Genomic DNA, 20097 nt, shown 5'->3' with positions numbered 1-20097 from the left:
TTTCCCTTCTCATGTCTTCTTAGTTCCATGGATTATTATTATTTTTTTAACCTACAGAATCAAAGTGCCTTTCTTTGCATTTTGAATGTACCACTTCCTAGACTTGTAGCTTGGGCAAGTTTCTTAATTTCTTCATAGATCAGATTTATCATATGTAAAATGAGAATTACAAGAGGATTTTTCTCAGAGAATTATTGTCAAGATTAAATGAAGCAATCCACGTAAAGGACAAATGCCTGGAACAGAGTAAATCTACAGAAACTGTTAGCTATTATTATTGATAATTTTTATTACTTTTAATTTAATGAATGTAACAATTCATAGAAATAATCCTGTATTTTTAATACAGAAAATATATTTAATCTTCCCAGTTATGTATTTTTCATTTTGTGCACTTTTCCTATATTTTGCATTATCCTTAAGCTGGACTACAAGAAAAATTTTAAAAACAATACTTAATTTAAGGGGATGAAGGTAGTTCTGTTTCTTTCTTCATATTATCACTAGTTAGGTCTGATAGACCTCTGCAGTTTTAAAGGAAAGTAACCTTTCAATAGCTGAACAAAACCATTTATTTGTCTAGTATAACTTCTGCCCCCTTCTGCCTACAAGTCTTTCATTTTGTGACAGACATGCTCCTTAGAACTTTCTGCTAGGTTGGATGCTGCCTGATTCAAGTTGATTTTTGCTCAAATAAAAGCATAACTCATTTCGTCTTCTACATCTCAGCATTAAAAAATGGTCAGTCTGATTTTTACTTTTTAAAGGAAGCTTCTATTTTTTTTCTCACTACAAATTCACCACATAACACAGGTTCCTAGGTAGTGTAAGTTTGATCATAGACTCCAGAAAATGAATGACAGGTTTTTCCTCTCCAAAGTGGAAATGATAAGGTAGAGTAATAGAAATTCTTAGGTCCAAGCCTTGTTCATCCAGGTCTCCCTCCTCCCTCCACACACTCACACTTGTCTTTCTTTCTCCTGCTCTCAGGAGAAAGGTATCCCAGGGTCTCACTAAGGGAGACAGAATCTGTAATATCCTTCCTGCTTTAAATGAAATCACCAGTAGCCTGGGCAGCTGCGGGGCAGAGCAATGGTTTGGGAGAAAGGGAGCGTGCTGCTTGGACTGATTAGTTTAGACGCTTTCCCTGTGTCCTCACTATGGGCACATCAGCAGCGTTACCAGTGCAAGGGAGGCCATGTCGCCGCCAGGCCATCCCTCAAACTCCAGCCTTCCGACGCACGTGCTAGTCCAGCCCGGGGCTCGGGTCCCGGCCCCGCCCCCTGACGGGACAGGGCTCAGGTCCTTCAGCCCCGCCCCCGGCCCCGAACTCGGCTTGTAGCCCCGCCCCTGAAAGGTGCCCCCGGGAACCTTCGGCTGGTGGGACTCGCTCTCCCGCCGAGCCGGGTGGGGGCGGAGTCCGGGCTGGCGCTGTGAGGACCGGAGCGGCGGAGGTGGCGCCTCTGTCAGGGAGCCGGCATTCGCGGCCATGACAGTGGTGGCCCGCGGCTTCTGGCTGCTCCGCGGCCGCCTGGCCCGAGTGTCGGCGCTGAGCCGGAGCGCGGTGTCGCCCTTCGCGGCGCCAGGAGCGGCGGGGCAGGCGTTCCGGGGCTTTCGGAGCAGCGGCGTGAGGTACGAGCGCTCCCGGACGCTCGACCTCCTCGGGCCCGGGCGCTCCCGGGTGCGAAGCCACTGGCTGTGGGAGGGGCGGCCGGGCGCCTGCGGCTGGCGCGGGCCAGGCCTCGCGCGTGTGAGCCGGAGCTCCGGGGCAGCCGCGCGGCGGGGCGGGGGCGAGGCCTGTCTTCGCTCGGAACTTGGCCTTGCAGGCCAGGCCGGCTGGTCTCATCCGCCTCAAGTCAGGCAACTTGGATGTTCTCTGCGCTCACTGGAACGTGCCATCTTTGCAGCAGGTGCAGTTGAGTGACTGAGGAAGATCGTTGAGACCAGAGAAAAGGGGCCTTAAAAACACGTGGTCTGCTTGAAGCATTTGTTTGGTTTTGGTTCTGGCTGTGTTTCGTAAACAAAGGAGTGGGCGATGGCCATATGGTTTAGAGTTTCTGAATTTCTTTGTTGGTGGTAATACTGAGGTCTTTTCGAGCTCTACAATTCTTAATGATTTCACAAAATCAGACTTTAATCTTGACTTTTCGGTGTTTTTCTGTATGGCGCTTCCCAAATGTCTGCAGTCTTAGACTGACATGATCAATCTTAGATTCACTGCATCTCCTTGGACCTTGTTGCTGGCCTGCAGATTGCGAGTAGGTTTTAACTGTTATGTACAAATGGTACGCTGTCCGCCCACCCGTTACTTGTAGCTATTATACAAACTCAGGACCAAGAAGCTAAGAATAATTTCTTTTGACCCAGAGCCAGTGAGTCCATTTGTTTTCAGACTTACAGGGATTTCAATAACGTGCTATAACTGCAGTTTTACGTGGCCAGAGATTGTGCCTTACTCGTCTTTTTGTAGCCCCAGTGCCCAGCACAATGCCGGGAAGAAAGGAAAGATCAGTAATGAGAAAACATAGTGACGGCTTGTTTAACTTAAATTGACTAACTCTTCATTGTATATATTTGGATCTTAGTCTTGCGTGACTGAAGTAAAAAAAAAAAAGTCCTATAGGGTTTACTTTGGATTTGGTTTGTAGTGACTGCTGTTTGTCTTCCAGAGAATATGTGAGAAGATAACAATGACCCACAGTTCTGATTGCGGAAGCTTTCATGGTGTCTGAAAAAAATTGCCAGTTGGTTTGGATACAAACTCTGCAAACTAGGAAAAGCAGATTCTGTAGAATTCTCTTTGCATTACAGAATTGAAGGAATTATGTACCACAGTCACACTATTTAGATAATTATTTGTTGAATTTGAGTTATTTTAGGGCTTCTTCCCAGAGTGAAGATAACCTTTTTCAAAGGTTGTATGAGTTGGTTCATTTCCCTTTGTCAGATGGTGTAAATAGACAATCCCATCATCCTGTCTTCTCCAGGTATCAATACACCGAATGAGAATCATGACAGCTAAAAACCTAACTGTCCCGTTGAAGCCACTTGTTGTCACACACACATGCACATACACACATGGATAATTCAGAGCTTTTTAAATTGAATTTATGGTCTTTTATAATTTGAAATAATCGAGTGGAATAATTTTGGAAAGCTATTTTTAATGTAAATAAAGAAGTGTAACTTTCAACCCAACTACGTTCAGATTATAGCTGTATAGAAATAGTAATACCTTTGATAGGTTTTTATTTTTTCAAGGCAGCACTAGTTAGGTTAGGATAGGTGACATTCTGACATCCCCTTGTCACTAAGTACCATATATGAAGATGAAGTTGCCTGTAAGGTTGAGAAACACCTGTGGACTGATGGGTCTCGGGTGGGGAGAAATCCGGACAGTGTGTTGATGTTCACTGGTGTCTCTTTTCTCTTCTAGGACCAGCAGAGAGAAGAGATTCCATCTTCCAGAGGTCGCCACTGTCTGCCTCCCCACTTGTCCCCATCCTCGGTCATCTCTTTTAACACATTATTGACCAGAGATGTATTAATATGTCTTTTGTTACCCAAATGTTATTGACTGGAGATATATCAATATCACTTGATAACAAATTGCTGGCCACAGGTGTTAGTCTCTGCAAAAATCCCCCGGTCAATAATGAGTTAATATGTAGTGACATGTTAGTTGTGTAGTTATTCATAGTGAATGTGGTTTAAATCCTACATTATCCTCTTGATTTGAAATTTGAGCCTTAGTGTTTTTCTTACTGCAGTGAATCTTTGAGTTTGATGAACTCTTTCTCTAATGATATTGACTGTTTTAAATTAACAGATTTATTACCAATTTCTGGTATAGAGCCGCAAATGAAAAAAAGTATTTTTGATTGTCTTTCATATCTTTGGCTAATTAGATACTTATAATGGAACATATAAATACTTTTTTAGTAGAGAATTTCAAGAAATAGTGTTTAACAGAATTTGAAAATTACAAAATTATTATTTATTGTTTAATATTTAATCTCAGAATGGTTTCCCTTTAAAATTTGCAGTGAGTTTTTCCCCCATTTACTCATGATAAAATGTATTTATTAATTGAAAGAAAATATATTTAAATGTCAAGGAAATAAATGAATAAGTCCATTCTATTTGTTGCAGCTTATTGTTTCTTGAAATGAGTTATCTAAAAAGCCAAAAAGTTACAAATAAAAAATTCTTGGTGATTGAATTTTCCCAGTTTTGCCTTGCTGTGTGAGAAGTTTACGTATCAAAATGTGCTTGCGTTGTAAAATATCACATGAGTCTGGCACAGTGTTTTTAAGTGTATGGAACTGGGCAGCAGTCTATCCCATCTGGAGGCAAGGTTACAGACTTTTATGTTAAATGCCATTCTTGAGGCAGATTTTCGGGTATCCTCCAACAGAGGCTTCCCCAAACCATGCTTTACTATATCAACTCATTTTTAGTAATTAAATGGGTATCCCAAGGGTTTTTTAAAATAAAAAAACCTATGTTTTTGGAGCTAGTAAGAGGTACTGGTTTATGTTATGTAAATAATCATGTCTTATAGGACTTCCCTGGTGGCTCAGATGGTAAAGAATCTGCCTGCAATGCAGGAGACCCAGGTTCAATCCCTGGGTGGGGAAAATCCCCTGGAGAAGTAAATGGCTACCCACTCCAGTATTCTTGTCTGAAGAATCCTATGGACAAAGAAACCTGGCAGGCTACAGTCCATGGGGTTGCAAAGAGTCAGCCACGACTGAGCAACTAACACCTTCTTTCATAGAATGGGTAGTTTAAAAGACAAATATAATTTTTAAAAGACAAATTGTACATGTACGGCTGTTAGTTTTTCTTGAGACCCTCTCCTATAGTATTTACTCAGTTTCTTTGTCTGCTATAGAATTTATTTAAAGATCATTTTATCCTTGTGTGAAGCTTAAAGGACCCAGACTCCAGTTTGTACCATTACTGAAGCTGATTTTCCATGTAATTATTTCAACCAAGATAGAGTTTGTGCCAATGGCTAGCAAGGGCAATTTCTCAAGATCACATTTTATTTTGCTGGCAAATTGTGATTTTTGAGTCTTAATGCCTTACGTCTTCTAATGACAATGAGCTATGATAGCTATCTGGTTACAGTTTTTATTTCTAAGCAGTTATTGGTGGTGGTTTGGTCACTAAGTCGTGTCCTGCTCTTGAATCCATGAATCCATGGACTGTAGCAGTTATGTCATTTTAAATTTAGAACCTAAATGTTTCACCATTTATTATCTTATATCTTAGTTTTATATCTGTGCTTCAGCTGTTAAGAGATAATATGTTCTAGTGTAATGTCTCCAAAATCAAGTTTTCTGATTAAAATGGATCAACAAGTGAACAGAGAAAATTAATACTAATCTCAGACCTTGTTAGTCATTATTTTAGTAATAATCTAGCAATTTCTTTAATGACCCAAATCTTTGTTTTTCAGATGCTTTGTAGTTATATTATTCTTTCATGTTAATACCCTAATTAGATGATAAAAGTAGCAACAAAGAAACCCAGCAGATTACCTTCTGTGGAGATAATACTCCATAGAAGTACTCGCATACTCTTCATCGAATTCCCTGGAGCTCAGTGAAGATTGTTAAAAATAGTTTGGTTTAGGGGTGATTAAGTTGTAGAAGGATGCTTAAAGATGTAGGAGCTTGGGTGAAATCTGAACTGTCCAATGAGTGGGATAAAGTAATGATTAGTAATTAGTGAGATTTACTATTAAGAAGTGCAGTATGGACCAGAAAAAAAAATCAACTAATTTGTGTTCAGAATGGGATATAACACAAACCTAAATTAGTTTCAAAGAAGACCTCAGGGTTAATAGTAACCAAGAAGTTTTATCCAGCTGCTCCTGTTAATATTATGTCATAGGTATTTTCTGTGTTGCCATTGTTTTTGTTAACATTTTATTGGCTGCATAATATTACATTAAGTCAAGTGGCCTTAATTTACGTAACCATTTTGCTGTTGATTAACGTCTAGTCCTTGAAATATGAAATAATTCACTCTCAGATGCAGGTCATATTCCTGTCAACATCATACCAAGCAGGTTTATTCACTTAATGATCTGAACTCTACTTAGGTTTCTAGAATTACTCTCATTAAAGAGTATGCCTCGAGCCAAGAGACTATTCAAAGATTTGTCATTCTAAAATGAGGGCATATTATAATTTAAAAATAGATGTTTCCTTTTCCACTTTGGCTATTTATTAACTCTGCAATGAATATCATCTTGCTTTAAGCAATCCAGTTGTACTGTTGAAAAATAAATTCTTATTAATATTTAATTTTTCCTTAATCTGTGTTAAACATTTTGCTGAGATTTTTTGTGTATAGTTTGTCCTTCAATCCTCATAACAACTGAATGAAGTAGACACTATTACTATTCCCAGTTAACAGATTAGGAGATTGAGACTTAGAGAAATTAAAGAATTTGTCCATGATAACACAGTAAATAAATGGTGAAAACAGACTTGGAACCTATATGATCTATCCAGTGCTTTTCTCTACAAGCAATTTATAAATTTCCCTATTGCTTATCGTCATTCTGAAAATTCTTATTAAAGTGCAGAACTTTTGTGAATCAGGACTTCTGATTTTGCATATAAATCTTAAAAATTGTGTTGTCAGATTTCTTTAATACAGATATTAATAATATATTAATTAATATATTAATAATACAAATAATAATATTTCTTTAATACTTGGGACTTCATGGATAGAATTTAAGGATCCCCAAACTTAGATGGGAGGTCACTAGTCTCTACTAAATTTAGCATTTTCTTCAATAGTGAATGTTTGCCTCAAACCACAGTAATAGGAATACAATTTATAATATTGCCAGCAAAAGTATAGGCATATTAATAACACAGTTGATGCAGAGATCTCAAAACATATACACTCACTAATACTCTTTGATATTATGGTAGTAATTAGACTTGCCACTAGGTGTTTTATTTAATGCTTTTTTAAAAAAAGTATTTGATAACAGTATTTCAATAAAACTGGTTTTCTGTAAACCTGTGTATTTTATGTTAAACATTTAAAAAAAATTGTTCTGAGAAGATGTACATGGGATTTAACAATCTGCCCAAGTGTTCTCCTGGTACAAAGCTTAGCATATAAGATTTTTTTCTGCAGAAATTATGGATGTTTAGGTTGTTGTTGAGTCACTAAGTCATGTCTGACTCTTTTGCAACCCCGTGGACTGTAGCCCCCCAGGCTCATCTGTCCATGGGATTCTCCAGGCCAGAATACTGGAGTGGTTTGCCATTTCCTTCTCCGGGGGTTTAGGTTGTTACTGATGTTTTAAGTTACAGGTTAGAGTTCTGAAAGTGTTAAGTTACAAAATTGAATGAAAGAATCGTACATAATGGAAAGAATTTGCTTTACTTTTTATTGAGTTATGAAAGTATAATTTCTTTACTTCATAGTGTAACATAGCATTTGAGATGTGAAATGAAATGTTTTTTTAAAAAACCATAAACTTAACATTTTTAAATATTAATTTACTTAAAAAAAATTCACTTGCTTTGAAAGGCTCCCTTGTACTAGTTAGTGATTGGTTTTATTCCATATGTAATTTTGCCCTGGTTCCCTTGAGTTTGTTTTGTTACTGTTGTTAATTTGAACCCAAGAATCTTCAAATTTTGCCCTAGGACCTGCAGAGATACTTTAATTGCTAATGACTGTATTAGGCTTTTTCATCTTTATAGATCATAAAACAGTTTATTACAGCTCTAATTAAAGTTGTGGTTGAAAATGAGATTATAGATGCAGAAGCAAGATGTCAAGTATACAAATTAAATACACTGTTGTTTGTGAGTGGGCTTTGTTTTACTATTTTGTGAATGAGTATTTTGATACACAAGAAAATAGGTGATTTTTTCCCCCTCCTATTTGTTACTTTGTTTTAGCTAATTAAACACTTAATTTAGTGCTAGGAACCATATATTAGGATGGTTGTAGTATGTTTTCTGGAAAGTGAATAGGTAAGTGGACAAGTTCACAGAAACAACACTAAATGTTGATGACTTTTTGTTGGTGTTTAGTTGCTAAGTTGTGTCTGACTCTTTGTGACCCGATGGACTGTAGCCCACCAGGCTCCTCTGTCCATGGGATTTCCCAGGCAAAAATATTGAAGTGGGTTGCCAATTCCTTCTCCAGGGGATCTTCCTGACCCAGGGATAGAAGCCACGTCTCTTGCATTAGCGGGTGGATTCTTTACCACTGAGCCACCGGGGAAGCCCTGAGGGCTTTTCAGTCCCATATCACTTCTGGTTCTCTGAACATTTCTCCGTCTATTACTTAACAGAAGCTAGGAAAGCCATTTTTACAAATGAGCCAATCAACTCTTAGTCAAAGCTGCTTATATAAGGTCAACAGGGACTATTCCCATTATATACATGAGGAAATTGCATGCCTTTGAAAGCAGTAAAGTAACTTGGCCAGCTTTTAAGGGTGAACAGGGCTGCCTCTCAGGACTTCTGGTTTGGGTGAGTAATTTGTAGTGTGTTGTGCTGCCTGACTGCTAACTCTCCTCCCTGGCCACTCCATTGTGACATATTCTTTCCTAATGAAGGGATTTCAGTGCTAGCTCAGCAACAGGGGGAGAAAAAACTGCTGAAAAGGAGAGCTCCTTGTCTTGCCTTCTTTGGGGGTGACTTGCAAAGTTCCTGCCTTTGCAGGAGATGTCACCTGAGCAAGTAATGACAGGGTGCATTGTATGAAAGATATCTAAGGGTCGAATTGACTTCACTTTTGATTTGTATTAATGGCTTTCTCACTGTATAATTTTTTGATGAAACCACATTTTTAAGAGTTAAAAAAGTACGATCACACTCCAATACTGCATTTCAGATTCTTGTTAAATGAGGGCTACTCCATTTCTTCTAAGGGATTCTTGCCCACAGTAGTAGATGGTCATCTCAATTAAATTTGCCTATTTTCATTCATTTTAGTTCACTGATTCCTAAGATGTTGATGTTTACTCTTGCCATCTCCTGGTTGACCACACCCAATTTACCTTGATTCATGGACCTCACAGTCCTCGTTCCTATGCAGTATTGTCCTTTAGCCTCAGACTTTACTTTCACCACCAGACGCATCCACAACTGAACATCATTTTGGCTTTGGCCCAGCTGCTTCATTATTTCTGGAGCTACTAGTAATTGTCCTCTGCTCTACCCTAGTAGCATATTGAACACCTTCTGACCTGCGGGGCTCATCTTCTGATGTCACATTCTTTGTCTTTTCATACTGTTCGTGGGGTTCTTGTGGCAAGAATACTGGAATGGTTTGCCATTCACTCCTCAAGGAGGCCAAGTTTTGTTGTAACTCTTCACTGACAGTTACTCAGTGAAAAACAGGAGATTCATCAAAAGTTCTTCCTACAAATTCAGTTCAGTTCAGTCACTCAGTTGTGGCTGACTCTTTGCAACCCCATGAACCGCAACACTCCAGGTCTCCATGTCCATCACCAACTCCCCAAGTTTACGCAAACTCATGTCAGTTGAGTCGGTGATCCCATTCAATCATCTCATTCTCTGTCGTCTCCTTCTCCTCCTGCCTTCAATCTTTCCCAACATCAGGGTCTTTTCAAATGAGTCAGCTCTTCGTATCAGGTGGCCCAAATATTGGAGTTTCAGCTTCAACATCAGTCCTTCGAATGAACTCCCAGGACTGATTTCCTTTAGGATGGACTGGTTGGATCTCCTTGCAGTCCAAGGGACTCTCAAGAGTCTTCTCCAACACCACAGTTCAAAAGCATCACTTCTTTGGTGCTCAGCTTTCTTTGTAGTCCAACTCACATCCATACATGACTACTGGAAAAACCATAGCCTTGACTACATGGACTTTTGTTGACAAAGTAATGTCTCTGCTTTTTAATATGCTGTCCAGGTTAGTCATAACTTTACTCCCAAAGAGTATTTTTTAATTTCATGGCTGCAGTCACCATCTGCAGTGATTTTGGAGCCCCCAAAAATAAAGTCAGCCACTGTTCCACTGTTTCCCCACCTATTTGCCATGAAGTGATGGGACCAGATGCCATGATGTTAGTTTTCTGAATGTTGAGCTTTAAGCCAGCTTTTTCGCTCTCCTCTTTCATGTTCATCAAGAGGCTCTTTAGCTCTTCTTCACTTTCTGCCGTAAGGGTGGTGTCATCTGCATATCTGAGGTTATTGATATTTCTCCCAGCAATCTTGATTCCAGCTTGTGCTTCATCCAGTCCAGTGTTTCTCATGATGTACTCTGCATATAAGTTAAATAAGCAGGGTGACAATATACAGCCTTGACATACTCCTTTTCCTATTTGGAACCAGTCTGTTGTTCCATGTCCAGTTCTAACTGTTGCTTCCTGACCTGCATACAGGTTTCTTAAGAGACAGATCAGGTGGTCTGGTATTCCCATCTCTTTCAGAATTTTCCACAGTTTATTGTGATCCACACAGTCAAAGGCTTTGGCATATCATATCAATAAAGCAGAAATAGATGCTTTTTTGGAACTCTCTTGCTTTTTGAATGATCCAACAAATGTTGGAAATTTGATCTCTGGTTCCTCTGCCTTTTCTAAAACCAGCTTGAACACCTGGAAGTTCATGATTCACGTACTGCTGAAGCCTGGCTTGGAGAATTTTGAGCATTACTTTACTAGCTTGTGAGATGAGTGCAGTTGTGCAGTAGTTTGAGCCTTCTTTGGCATTGCCTTTCTTTGGGATTGGAATGAAAACTGACCCTTTCCAGTCCTGTGGCCACTGCTGAGTTTTCCAAATATGCTGGCATATTGAGTGCAGCACTTTCATAGCATCATCTTTTAGAATTTGAAATAGTTCAGATGGAATTCCATCACCTCCACTAGCTTTGTAGTGATGCTTCCTAAGGCCCACTTGACTTCACATTCCAGGATGTCTGACTCTAGTGGAGTGATCACACCATCATGATTATCTGGGTCATGAAGATCTCTTTTGTATAGTTCTTCTGTGTATTCTTGCCACCTCTTCTTCATATCTTCTGCTTCTGTTAGGTCCATACCGTTTCTGTCCTTTATTGTGCCCATCATTGCATGAAATGTTCCTTTGGTATCTCTAATTTTCTTGAAGAGATCTCTAATCTTTCCTGTTCTATTGTTTTCCTCTATTTCCTTGCATTGATTACTGAGGAAGGCTTTCTTATCTCTCCTAGCTATTCTTTGGAACTCTGCATTCAAATGAGTTTATCTTTCCTTTTCTCTTTTGCTTTTCGCTTCTCTTCTTTTCACAGCTACTTGTAAGGTCTCCTCAGACAACCATTTTGCTTTTTTACATTTCTTTTTCTTGGGGATGGTCTTGATCCCTGTCTCCTGTACAATGTCACGAACCTCCATCCATAGTTCATCAGGTACTCTGTCTATCAGATCTAGTCCCTTAAATCTATTTCTCACTCCCTTGTATAATCATAAGGGATTTGATTTAGGTCATACCTGAATGGTCTAGTGGTTTTCCCCACTTTCTTCAATTTAAGTCTGAATTTAGCAATAAGGAGTTCACGATCTGAGCCACAGTCAACTCCTGGTCTTGTTTTTGCTTACTGTATAGAGCTTCTCCATCTTTGGCTGCAAAGAATATAATCAATCTGATTTTGGTGTTGACCATCTGGTGATGTCAATGTGTAGAGACTTCTCTTGTGTTGTTGGAAAGGGTGTTTGCTATGACCAGTGCATTCTCTTGGCAAAACTCTATTATCCTTTGCTCTGCTTCATTCTGTACTCCAAGGCCAAATTTGCCTGTTACTCCAGGTGTTTCTTGACTTCCTACTTTTGAATTCCAGTCCCCTATAATGAAAAGTACATCTTTTTTGGGTGTTAGTTCTAGAAGGTCTTGTAGGTCTTCATAGAACTGTTCAACTTCAGCTTCTTCAGCATTACTGGTCAGGGCATAGGTTTGGATTACCGTGATATTGAATGGTTTGCCTTGGAAACGAACAGAGATCATACTGTCTTTTTTGAGATTGCATCCAAATATTGCATTTCAGACTCTTGTTGACTATGATGGCTGCTCCATTTCTTCTAAGGGATTCCTGCCCACAATAGTAGATATAATGGTCATCTGAGTTAAATTCACCCATTCCAGTCCATCTTAGTTCACTGATTCCTAGAATGTCGATGTTCACTCTTGCCATCTCCTGTTTGACCACTTCCACTTTGCCTTGATTCGTGGACCTAACATTCCAGATTTCTATGCAATATTTCTCTTTACAGAATTGGACCTTGCTTCTAACACCAGTCACATCCACAACTGGGTGTTGTTTTTACTTTGGCTACATCCCTTTAAATTGAGATACTTTAAATTGGGATTAAAGATGTATTTGTTTAGTAAGGCTGCCATAAACAAAGTACCACAAACTAGATGGATTTGTAGAGGAGGGGATACTCTCCTCTTTTTCCTCTCAATTCTTTCAGCTGACCGTTGAAATGAGAGAAGGCAGATTAACCAGAAAAAAAAATCAAATTTTTAAACTATATATGAGGAATTTACATAAACATGAAGAATTCCGAAGGCAGGCAAGATGAGGTATATATATTATTCTGGACTAAGGAGAAGAAGATAAGTGTCTAGGACTTTGAAGAGAAGTAAGATAATTCACAGGAAGATGAAAAGAGTTAATGTTTGGTGAACAAATGTTTGCCGGGCCATCTAGAGACAGAGGGACGCAGAGGGAACTTTGATCAAACTGGCCTTGCTAGGTTCCTCCCTGCCCACCACACCTAGTTCATACTTTAGTATGGTTATCTGTGGTGACAGCTCCTTCTTGGAACTGGAATTCCAATTCTTAAAGTTCTCTTAGGCATTTGGGAGAAGTTCAAAGCTTTCCTCCCAAATCTTTTGGGCCTTGGTTGTCTTCAGCTGGGAATAATCTCCATGTTAGAGTGTCACATTTTGGGGCATCCTGCCCTGAACCCCATCAGTTTAAAACAGAAGCAACTTGTCCTCACACTTATAGAGGCCAGGAGTCTGAAATCAAGAGAACCCACAGAACCACATTCTCTTAACCTGTCGTTGCTGGCAATCCTTGGTTTTCTTTGGCTTAGGGCTCTATGACTCCAACTTTGTGTCTGTAGCCATGTGGCCATCTTGCCTCTGTCTTCATGTGGAGTTTTCTCTGTCTTTTTATAAGGACAAAAGTCATATTTATGGTCACTGAACTCCAGTGTGACTTCATCCTGTATCTTAGTTATATCTGCAGATTCCTTATTTACATATACGATCACAGCCATGGGTTCCAGGGATTAGGGTTTGAACATATCTTTTTGGGGACAAAATTCAACCCTCAGCAATAGAATTTAAAAATTGCTTGTATAATGCTTGAGGAATCATTGTTTAATTAGCTCAGTACCTCCTTTTGGAGGGAAGTGATACGTTTCTATTGTAAGCTTTGGTTTCAGTATTTGCAGTTCACTAGATGTTTCAAATCTGAAGTCCTCCTTCCACCCTTGTCTGGCCTATTTTTTTGAATATGTTAATAATTTCCAGTAGATTGGCTCCTTTACAAAATATATTTTTAAACACTTGTTTTTAAAATCATATAGGCAGTGAAGAGAGTACATTCTGCTGTGATGAAATAATTTTTTGTATTCAATACAAACTTCTTCACAATAGCTTTGTAATTTAGTTATAATAACTGAGCTTGTGTGTACAATATTTGTTAATTTGTTATCAATTTATACTTTTGGGCTTTCTCCATGGCTCAGCAGCTAAAGAATCTGCCTGAAATGCAGGAAATAGAGGAGATATGGGTTCCATCCCTGGGTCAGGAAGATTCCCTGGAGGAGGAAATGGCAACCCACTCCAATATTCTTACTCTTGGCAGGCTACAGTCTACGGGGTCGCAAAGAGCCCTAGTTGGTAGATTGTATGCTTGTTTGCATACTTATTGATACATGCCCCATGACCAGTTTCAAGCATATACACGTGCTTCATAGGTTTCTTTATATTGAAAGTGTTAATGCAAGTTCACATGCCTGATGCATAATGATGTCAAACTAACTGTAACATAGGATTTGGGAGCAGAGAAAGGTTTATAGCAAGGCAATGCAAGGAGATGGGTGGTTCATGCCCTAAAAAGCAGCAAGTTCCCCGAAGAGTTTCAGCAGAGCACTTTTAAAAGCCAAGTGAGGGAGGTGGAGTGTCTCAGGGTCTGTGATCAGCTCATGCACAATTTTCTGATTGGCTGGTCATGAGGTAGGAGGGTGGTATCCCAGGGGTTAGCATGATCGGTCCTTAGGTTCTTGGTGGCCTGGGACTATGTGTTCATCATTGTCAAATAGTTAACATCTTTCATTTGTTAGTATGAGGGAGGTTTTTTTACATCTGCAAAACAGCTCAGGAAATGTGGTTCAAATATTATTATATAGGTACTTCAGAGAGGAGCTAATGCAAAAGATATGGGGGAAAGCCTGTCCTGGGAAGGCCTCATGGGGTCCTGCTTGGTTACAAAGGTAGTTGACCACCTATCAGGAATACTAGAATGGGGATTTTTACTATGAGAATGATGGGGGTGTAAATCAGTGGTTCTTAACTGAAGCTTGGCAGAACCACTTTTTAGAGGTTTTAGTTAAGCCCAGTAAAATTTTTAGATCTAGCCTATAGCGTCTCAGAAAGTTCCTGGCAATTCCTTAGCCAATCTGTCTCATCAACTGTGAGTCCTGTTGTGTTCTGTAAAACACATTTTGTCAGAGATGATGAAGGTTTTCTTAAAAGACAAGAAGTGCAAGCTCTAGAGGCAAAGATGGTTTTCACGTTAGAATTACAAATTTTCCATCAAAAGTAACTGTAAAATAAGTGAAAAGTCAAACCATATACTGGTGATACTTGATACACAGATGTTACTGATGTAGACTTAAAAAACAGACATATCCTAAAAGTTGAGAGTTATGTTTTATTTGGCAGAAATTTTTAGTACTTAATCCCAGGAGGCAGCATCTTAAGTGTCCCTGAGAGAACTGCTCCAAGGAGGTGGAGATAGGAGTCTGGTTATATAGAAGTTTGAAACAAAGAACAAGTAGTCTGAACATCAAAAGTATTTTTTTGAATTAAAGAAAACCAGATATCTCAAGTTAAGGAATTTAGCACTTTTCTTGTGTATGGGAAGATGCAAGAATCTGGGTTCACTGAAATCACTCCTTTCAAATGCAGCTCAGCTATCTGGGGCCAGCCTCCTGTGAGTCTTCACATCCTCGTTCCTTGGTGCTCACCATAGAGAGTGGCTGCATTGCAGTCTGATGGCTGCCAGAATGCACAGGTCTTCTCCTCCCTCCTGAGTGCCCTGGAGGGCTGGAATCCCTGATGACTGTGACCTCCTTGTTTACTGATATGGCAGGAAACACTCCATTCCTCACTGTTATGAGATTAGTGTTCAGAATGTATAAACAGCTGCTACGGATTAGGCACAGCTAATAATCCATTAGAAAAATGGTCAGTAGAGATGAACAGGCATCCAGTAAAAGAGGAACTCCAGATGGCTAATAAACCTATAAGAAATTCAACCTCTAGTAATTAGGGAAACACATATTTAAACTACAGCAAAATGCCATTAAACTAATGTGTTATGTAAAAACTTGGCAATCTCAAGGAAGTAGAAATTCTTAGACACTACTGGTGGATGTATGAACTAGTGCAACCACTTTGAAAATAAGGTGACATAAACTGAACACATATAAATGTGTCCTATAATCTAGCAATCCCATTCCTGGGTGTAAACCTTAGAGAGATATTATGTTTTATATTTATATCATATATAAATGTGAGATATATAATGTAGCTCATATATTGATGTACATTATAGTATATGTGCTATATGTTATTATGTTACATTATATGGCATATAATGTATATGATTATATTTCTAATGTTTAGAGATACAAACATTAGTTTAAATGATAAAGGAAAGAAATGGAATTATAAACTCCAATTTCAGGATTGTGTTTAACTCTCTAGGAGGAGATAAGGTTTTGATAGGGGAGGGTTTCAATGCATACAATTTCAATGATGATGATAGTATTTTTCTTAAACTGGGTACTAAGGTTGTTAATTTTACTCTTTTTTCTTTTCATATGTTTCATACATATTTTGCATTTACTCACTTTTAATTTAATTCAGGATCTATTTTGATACCATTTTAAGATAGATAAATATCCAGAATACTACCTATCTCACCATTTTATTATGTACCTATAGTTTTTCATTTAATTTCTTCACTTAATTTTATGCAAACATTTTAACGTGTTGTTGTTTTTATAGTTATTTTCAGTGGCTACACGTTAACCCCAGCAAACTGTAGTACAATAAACAGCTTTGATAATCCCACAAATATTTGGTAAATGCAGTGTGAAAAATACTCTTAAGTATTAAGGATATCATAGTAAATATAAGCTTCCTGTCCTACACAGCTTAGAGTGTTGTGAGGGAGACAATAATTTTAATAAGGACTTTAGACTCTACATGAGGGTAAGAGCTGGGTGCTGTGGGCACTCTTAACAGAGGCAGATCCCTAGGTTGAAAGTGTCAGAGGACATTTCCCAGATTGCCTTCCAAGCTGAGACTTGAGGACTGTGTGGGAATGAATGAGGAGCAGATTTGGCAGGGATGTTAGAGAAGTAAGAAGGAGGATGAAGAGTGTTTTAGGTCAAAGGAATAGTGTATGTGAAGGCCCAGAAATGAGAAACTAGCACAAGTGATAAATTGAAATTCAGCTGTGTGTATTGTGGGACTTGATCAGCACCATGAAGCTGAAGAAAGCCATGTTTGACTTGTTCTGTTTTCTTTACACCCTATACTCTATCTCAGTAAATCCCAGTGGCTACACCCTCAAAATAGATTCAGAATCAGACTACTCTCAGCACCTTGACTGTCTGCTCCACCCACCATGTCCAAGCCACCATCATCTCTTGTCTGAGATTCCACACTAGTCTCTTCACTGGTGTCCTCACCTCCCTGCTTCCTCCTATAGAGTCTCCACATTTTAACCAGTTATCACTGAATAATGAAAATCAGGTCATGGCACTCCTCAAATCTTCAAATGCTTGCTTTCTCACAGTAAAAGCCAGTGTCTTTCCAAAGGCCTGGAGTACAATGTGATCTGAAGTCACACTCCTTCTCTGACTTTACATCCTGTTCTGACCTATTTGTTCTTTCCACTGCAGCCACTGGCTCGTTGCTATTCCTCAAACATACCAGGCTTGCTCCAGCTTAAAGTCCTTTGTACTCGCTGTGTACTTCCCGTAGCCTAAATTCTTTTCTCCAGGTAACCACAAAACTTATGCCTTCACTTCTTTATTTATACTCAGGTGTTACCCTATTAATCAGAGAAGTGACACTTGAACCTTCTTATGGAAAATGGTAACTCTGGCCTCTGCATATGCCTTTTCTTTCTATTTCTCACACATAATACATTAAATATTTGCTTTAAAACTTTGCTTATGTCTTTTTCAACTACAAATTTAGTTTCTGTGGAAGTGAATAATTTGTTTTGTGCACTATTATTTGTATTCCTGGTGCCTCGAAGCAGTTTTCCATATTTATTTATTAAGTTAATTTAAAAAATGGGTATATAGTGCAGGGAGCTGGCGTGTTTCCATGGAAAATTTTCCATGGAAAATTTCTCTGACTGCAGAGTGGAGAATGGACTGGCAGGGATCGAGATCTGAAGGTGAATTCTTAGGAGCTGTGTGCTTCCGTGGCTGAACATTTGAGTTGTTGCTGATATTTAACATTTTTCAACAATATGCATGTTGAAAAAAATCTCATTTCTTTATTCACTGAGGTTTATGTGAGCTCTTACTGTGTGTGTTTACCAGTACTTGTAGCAGGTAGAGTGATGCAGACATCTTGCATTGGCCCTCCACTAATTTGGCGTTGCTTCATTTATCCCTAAAGTGTGTCTCCAACAGAACCAGACTTGCTTAGCCTCTCCAGTGACTGGGGAAATCGGTGGGATGGACCAGCTGTGGCTGAAAATGCTCTAAGTTCCTCTTTATAATTGGGTAGCAATCAAATGGGTGTTTACCCATAAACACCAGCTAGACCAGGCTATGCCATGTCAGCTGTAATTAGGAAGCCAATTTAGCACATCAGTGCTATCATGTAAAATAAGCCCTGTCACTTCAGCCTCCAACAGAAAAGGTGCAATCAAGTTTAATCTGCAAATAGATTGTCTTTTTGGAAGTCAGGAATCAGTTTATGCCATTATCATATCTGACATCCTCAAGGTTACACAGTTTTGTAGTTTCTAGGCCGTAATTATCCTGAATTATGTCCAGTGTTGCCAGTTTCACAATAATCTATGTATAAATCACTGTATTTAATAGAGAATTGGCTAATAAAACATGTAAGCAGCTGCATTGCTAGTCATATGCTGTTAAAATGTAACAGATGGTTTTATATTTTAAAATATAAATGTGTGTTCTTTACATCTGAAGTCACTTTAAAGAAGTGTTATGTTAGCAGATAAACTCGCCTCTAAAGTAGAGTATTTTGCCTATCTGAATATTGTTGACACAACTTAATTTTTGGAAAGTTTTTTTTTACTACTCATTTTATTATTTATTTATTTTATTATATTTTTTGCTACCTCTTATAAACAAATCATGCTGAAATTGTTTGCCGTATCTGCAGGCCCTTAGTACGTGTTAATATAGGAGGTCCTTGTTCTCTCAGTATTAATGTGTGTGTATGTGTGTGTGTGTATGTGTGTGCTCAGTCATATCTGACTCTTTGCAATCCCATGGACTGTAGCACACCAGGTTCCTCTGCCCATGGAATTTTCCAGGCAAGAATACTGGACTGGGTTGCTGTTTTCTTTTCCAGGGGATCTTCTCAACCCAGAGATCAAATCCACATCTCTTGTGTTTCCTGCATTATCAGGCAGATTCTTTACCATTGTGCTACCTGGGAAGGCCCTTAGTATTAAAAGTCCACTTAAATGAATCAATAACAAATGAGCATCAGGAATTCAAAGTAAATAGTGAAAAAGGTTTGTTTCTTAATCCTGGAGAATAAAATTGAACTCAAAAGTGAATGTATTTTATCTTTATTTAGTCTAATAATTATGTATTCATACCAATTATTAGAATGTACAAAGATACAAATTACAAAAGGTCACTCAAGAAATGATAGATAACCTAAAGAGCTCTTTGTATTAAATAATTTAAATTTGTAGTCTTAAATCTTACCACAAAGAAAGCCCAGGGCCAGAGAGCTTCACAAGTGAATTCCACCAAACATTTAAGGGAGAAATAAAACCGATTCTGCACAAACTCTTCTGGAAATGTGAAGAGGGATGGATACTTCCTAATTCATTCTATGAGGGCAGTTTCACCCTGATACCAAAACCAGTTACTTGTTTACCCATGCTTATGTTTATTATTGGGGCTTTCCAGGTTAAGAACTTGGCACTAGTGGTTAAGAACCCACCTGCCAATGCAGGAGATATAAGATCCCTGGGTCAGGAAGATCCCCTGGAGGAGGGCATGGCAACCCTCTCCTGTATTGTTGCCGGGAGAATCACATGGACAGAGGAGCCTGGAGGGCTCCATAGGGTTGCAAAGACTCGGACACGACTGAAGTGACTTAGCAGACACATGATTATTAAAATACACTTTTGTGTTGAACTGAAGAAGTGGTTTTCAAACATGCATAAGAATACTGTGGGAGCCTGTTAGATGTGCAGATTGCCAGGCTGTCTCTTCTTCCCCAGGTGTCCTGAATCATGGGTGTGGTGCTGGTGGAGGGGGCATCCAGAAATTGCAAGTTCAGTAAGCTTCCCAGGCAATTTTGATGTATGTATACATAGACTATATTTCAGGATCACTTCTTAGCAGAACATTGTTGACATCAAAATTGCATGAACCTGGATGAGCCCTGTGGACCACTGGTGCCAGGTTGAAATAGTATTCTTGATCTGGTTCTACATGTGTGTACACCAACCTGTCAGAAAGGGGAGCTGACTTATTTGGAAGGGGTGACACATTTTCATTTTGTTTGTGCTGGCTGATATTCATGATGCCTGCTCTCATTAGAACATAAAAGTTGT

The 20097-nt window shown here is 39.0% G+C and overlaps 1 protein-coding gene across 4 annotated transcripts in view; it reads left to right on the top strand.

Moving 5' to 3' along the window:
• The first annotated feature begins 1381 nt into the window (after positions 1–1381).
• MTHFD2L (methylenetetrahydrofolate dehydrogenase (NADP+ dependent) 2 like) overlaps positions 1382–20097 on the top strand; it is a 147019-nt gene continuing 128303 nt past the window's right edge. For 2 of the 4 annotated variants that reach the window (XM_061145788.1, XM_061145789.1), the window contains exons 1-2: positions 1545–1632; positions 3437–3470. Coding sequence is in view for 2 of the 4 variants with exons in the window: in XM_061145790.1 (XP_061001773.1) it covers positions 1490–1632; positions 3437–3533 (240 nt within the window). In the remaining 2 variants the exon portion in view is untranslated. Of the gene's footprint in view, positions 1633–3436; positions 4519–20097 lie in introns of those variants that run through there. The other 2 variants (XM_061145790.1, XM_061145791.1) reach the window with 2 other exon arrangements.

This window comes from Dama dama, chromosome 6 (genome assembly GCF_033118175.1).
Source record: "Dama dama isolate Ldn47 chromosome 6, ASM3311817v1, whole genome shotgun sequence".
Taxonomy (NCBI): domain Eukaryota; kingdom Metazoa; phylum Chordata; class Mammalia; order Artiodactyla; family Cervidae; genus Dama; species Dama dama.
This window is presented reverse-complemented; position numbering and strand designations above follow the sequence as displayed.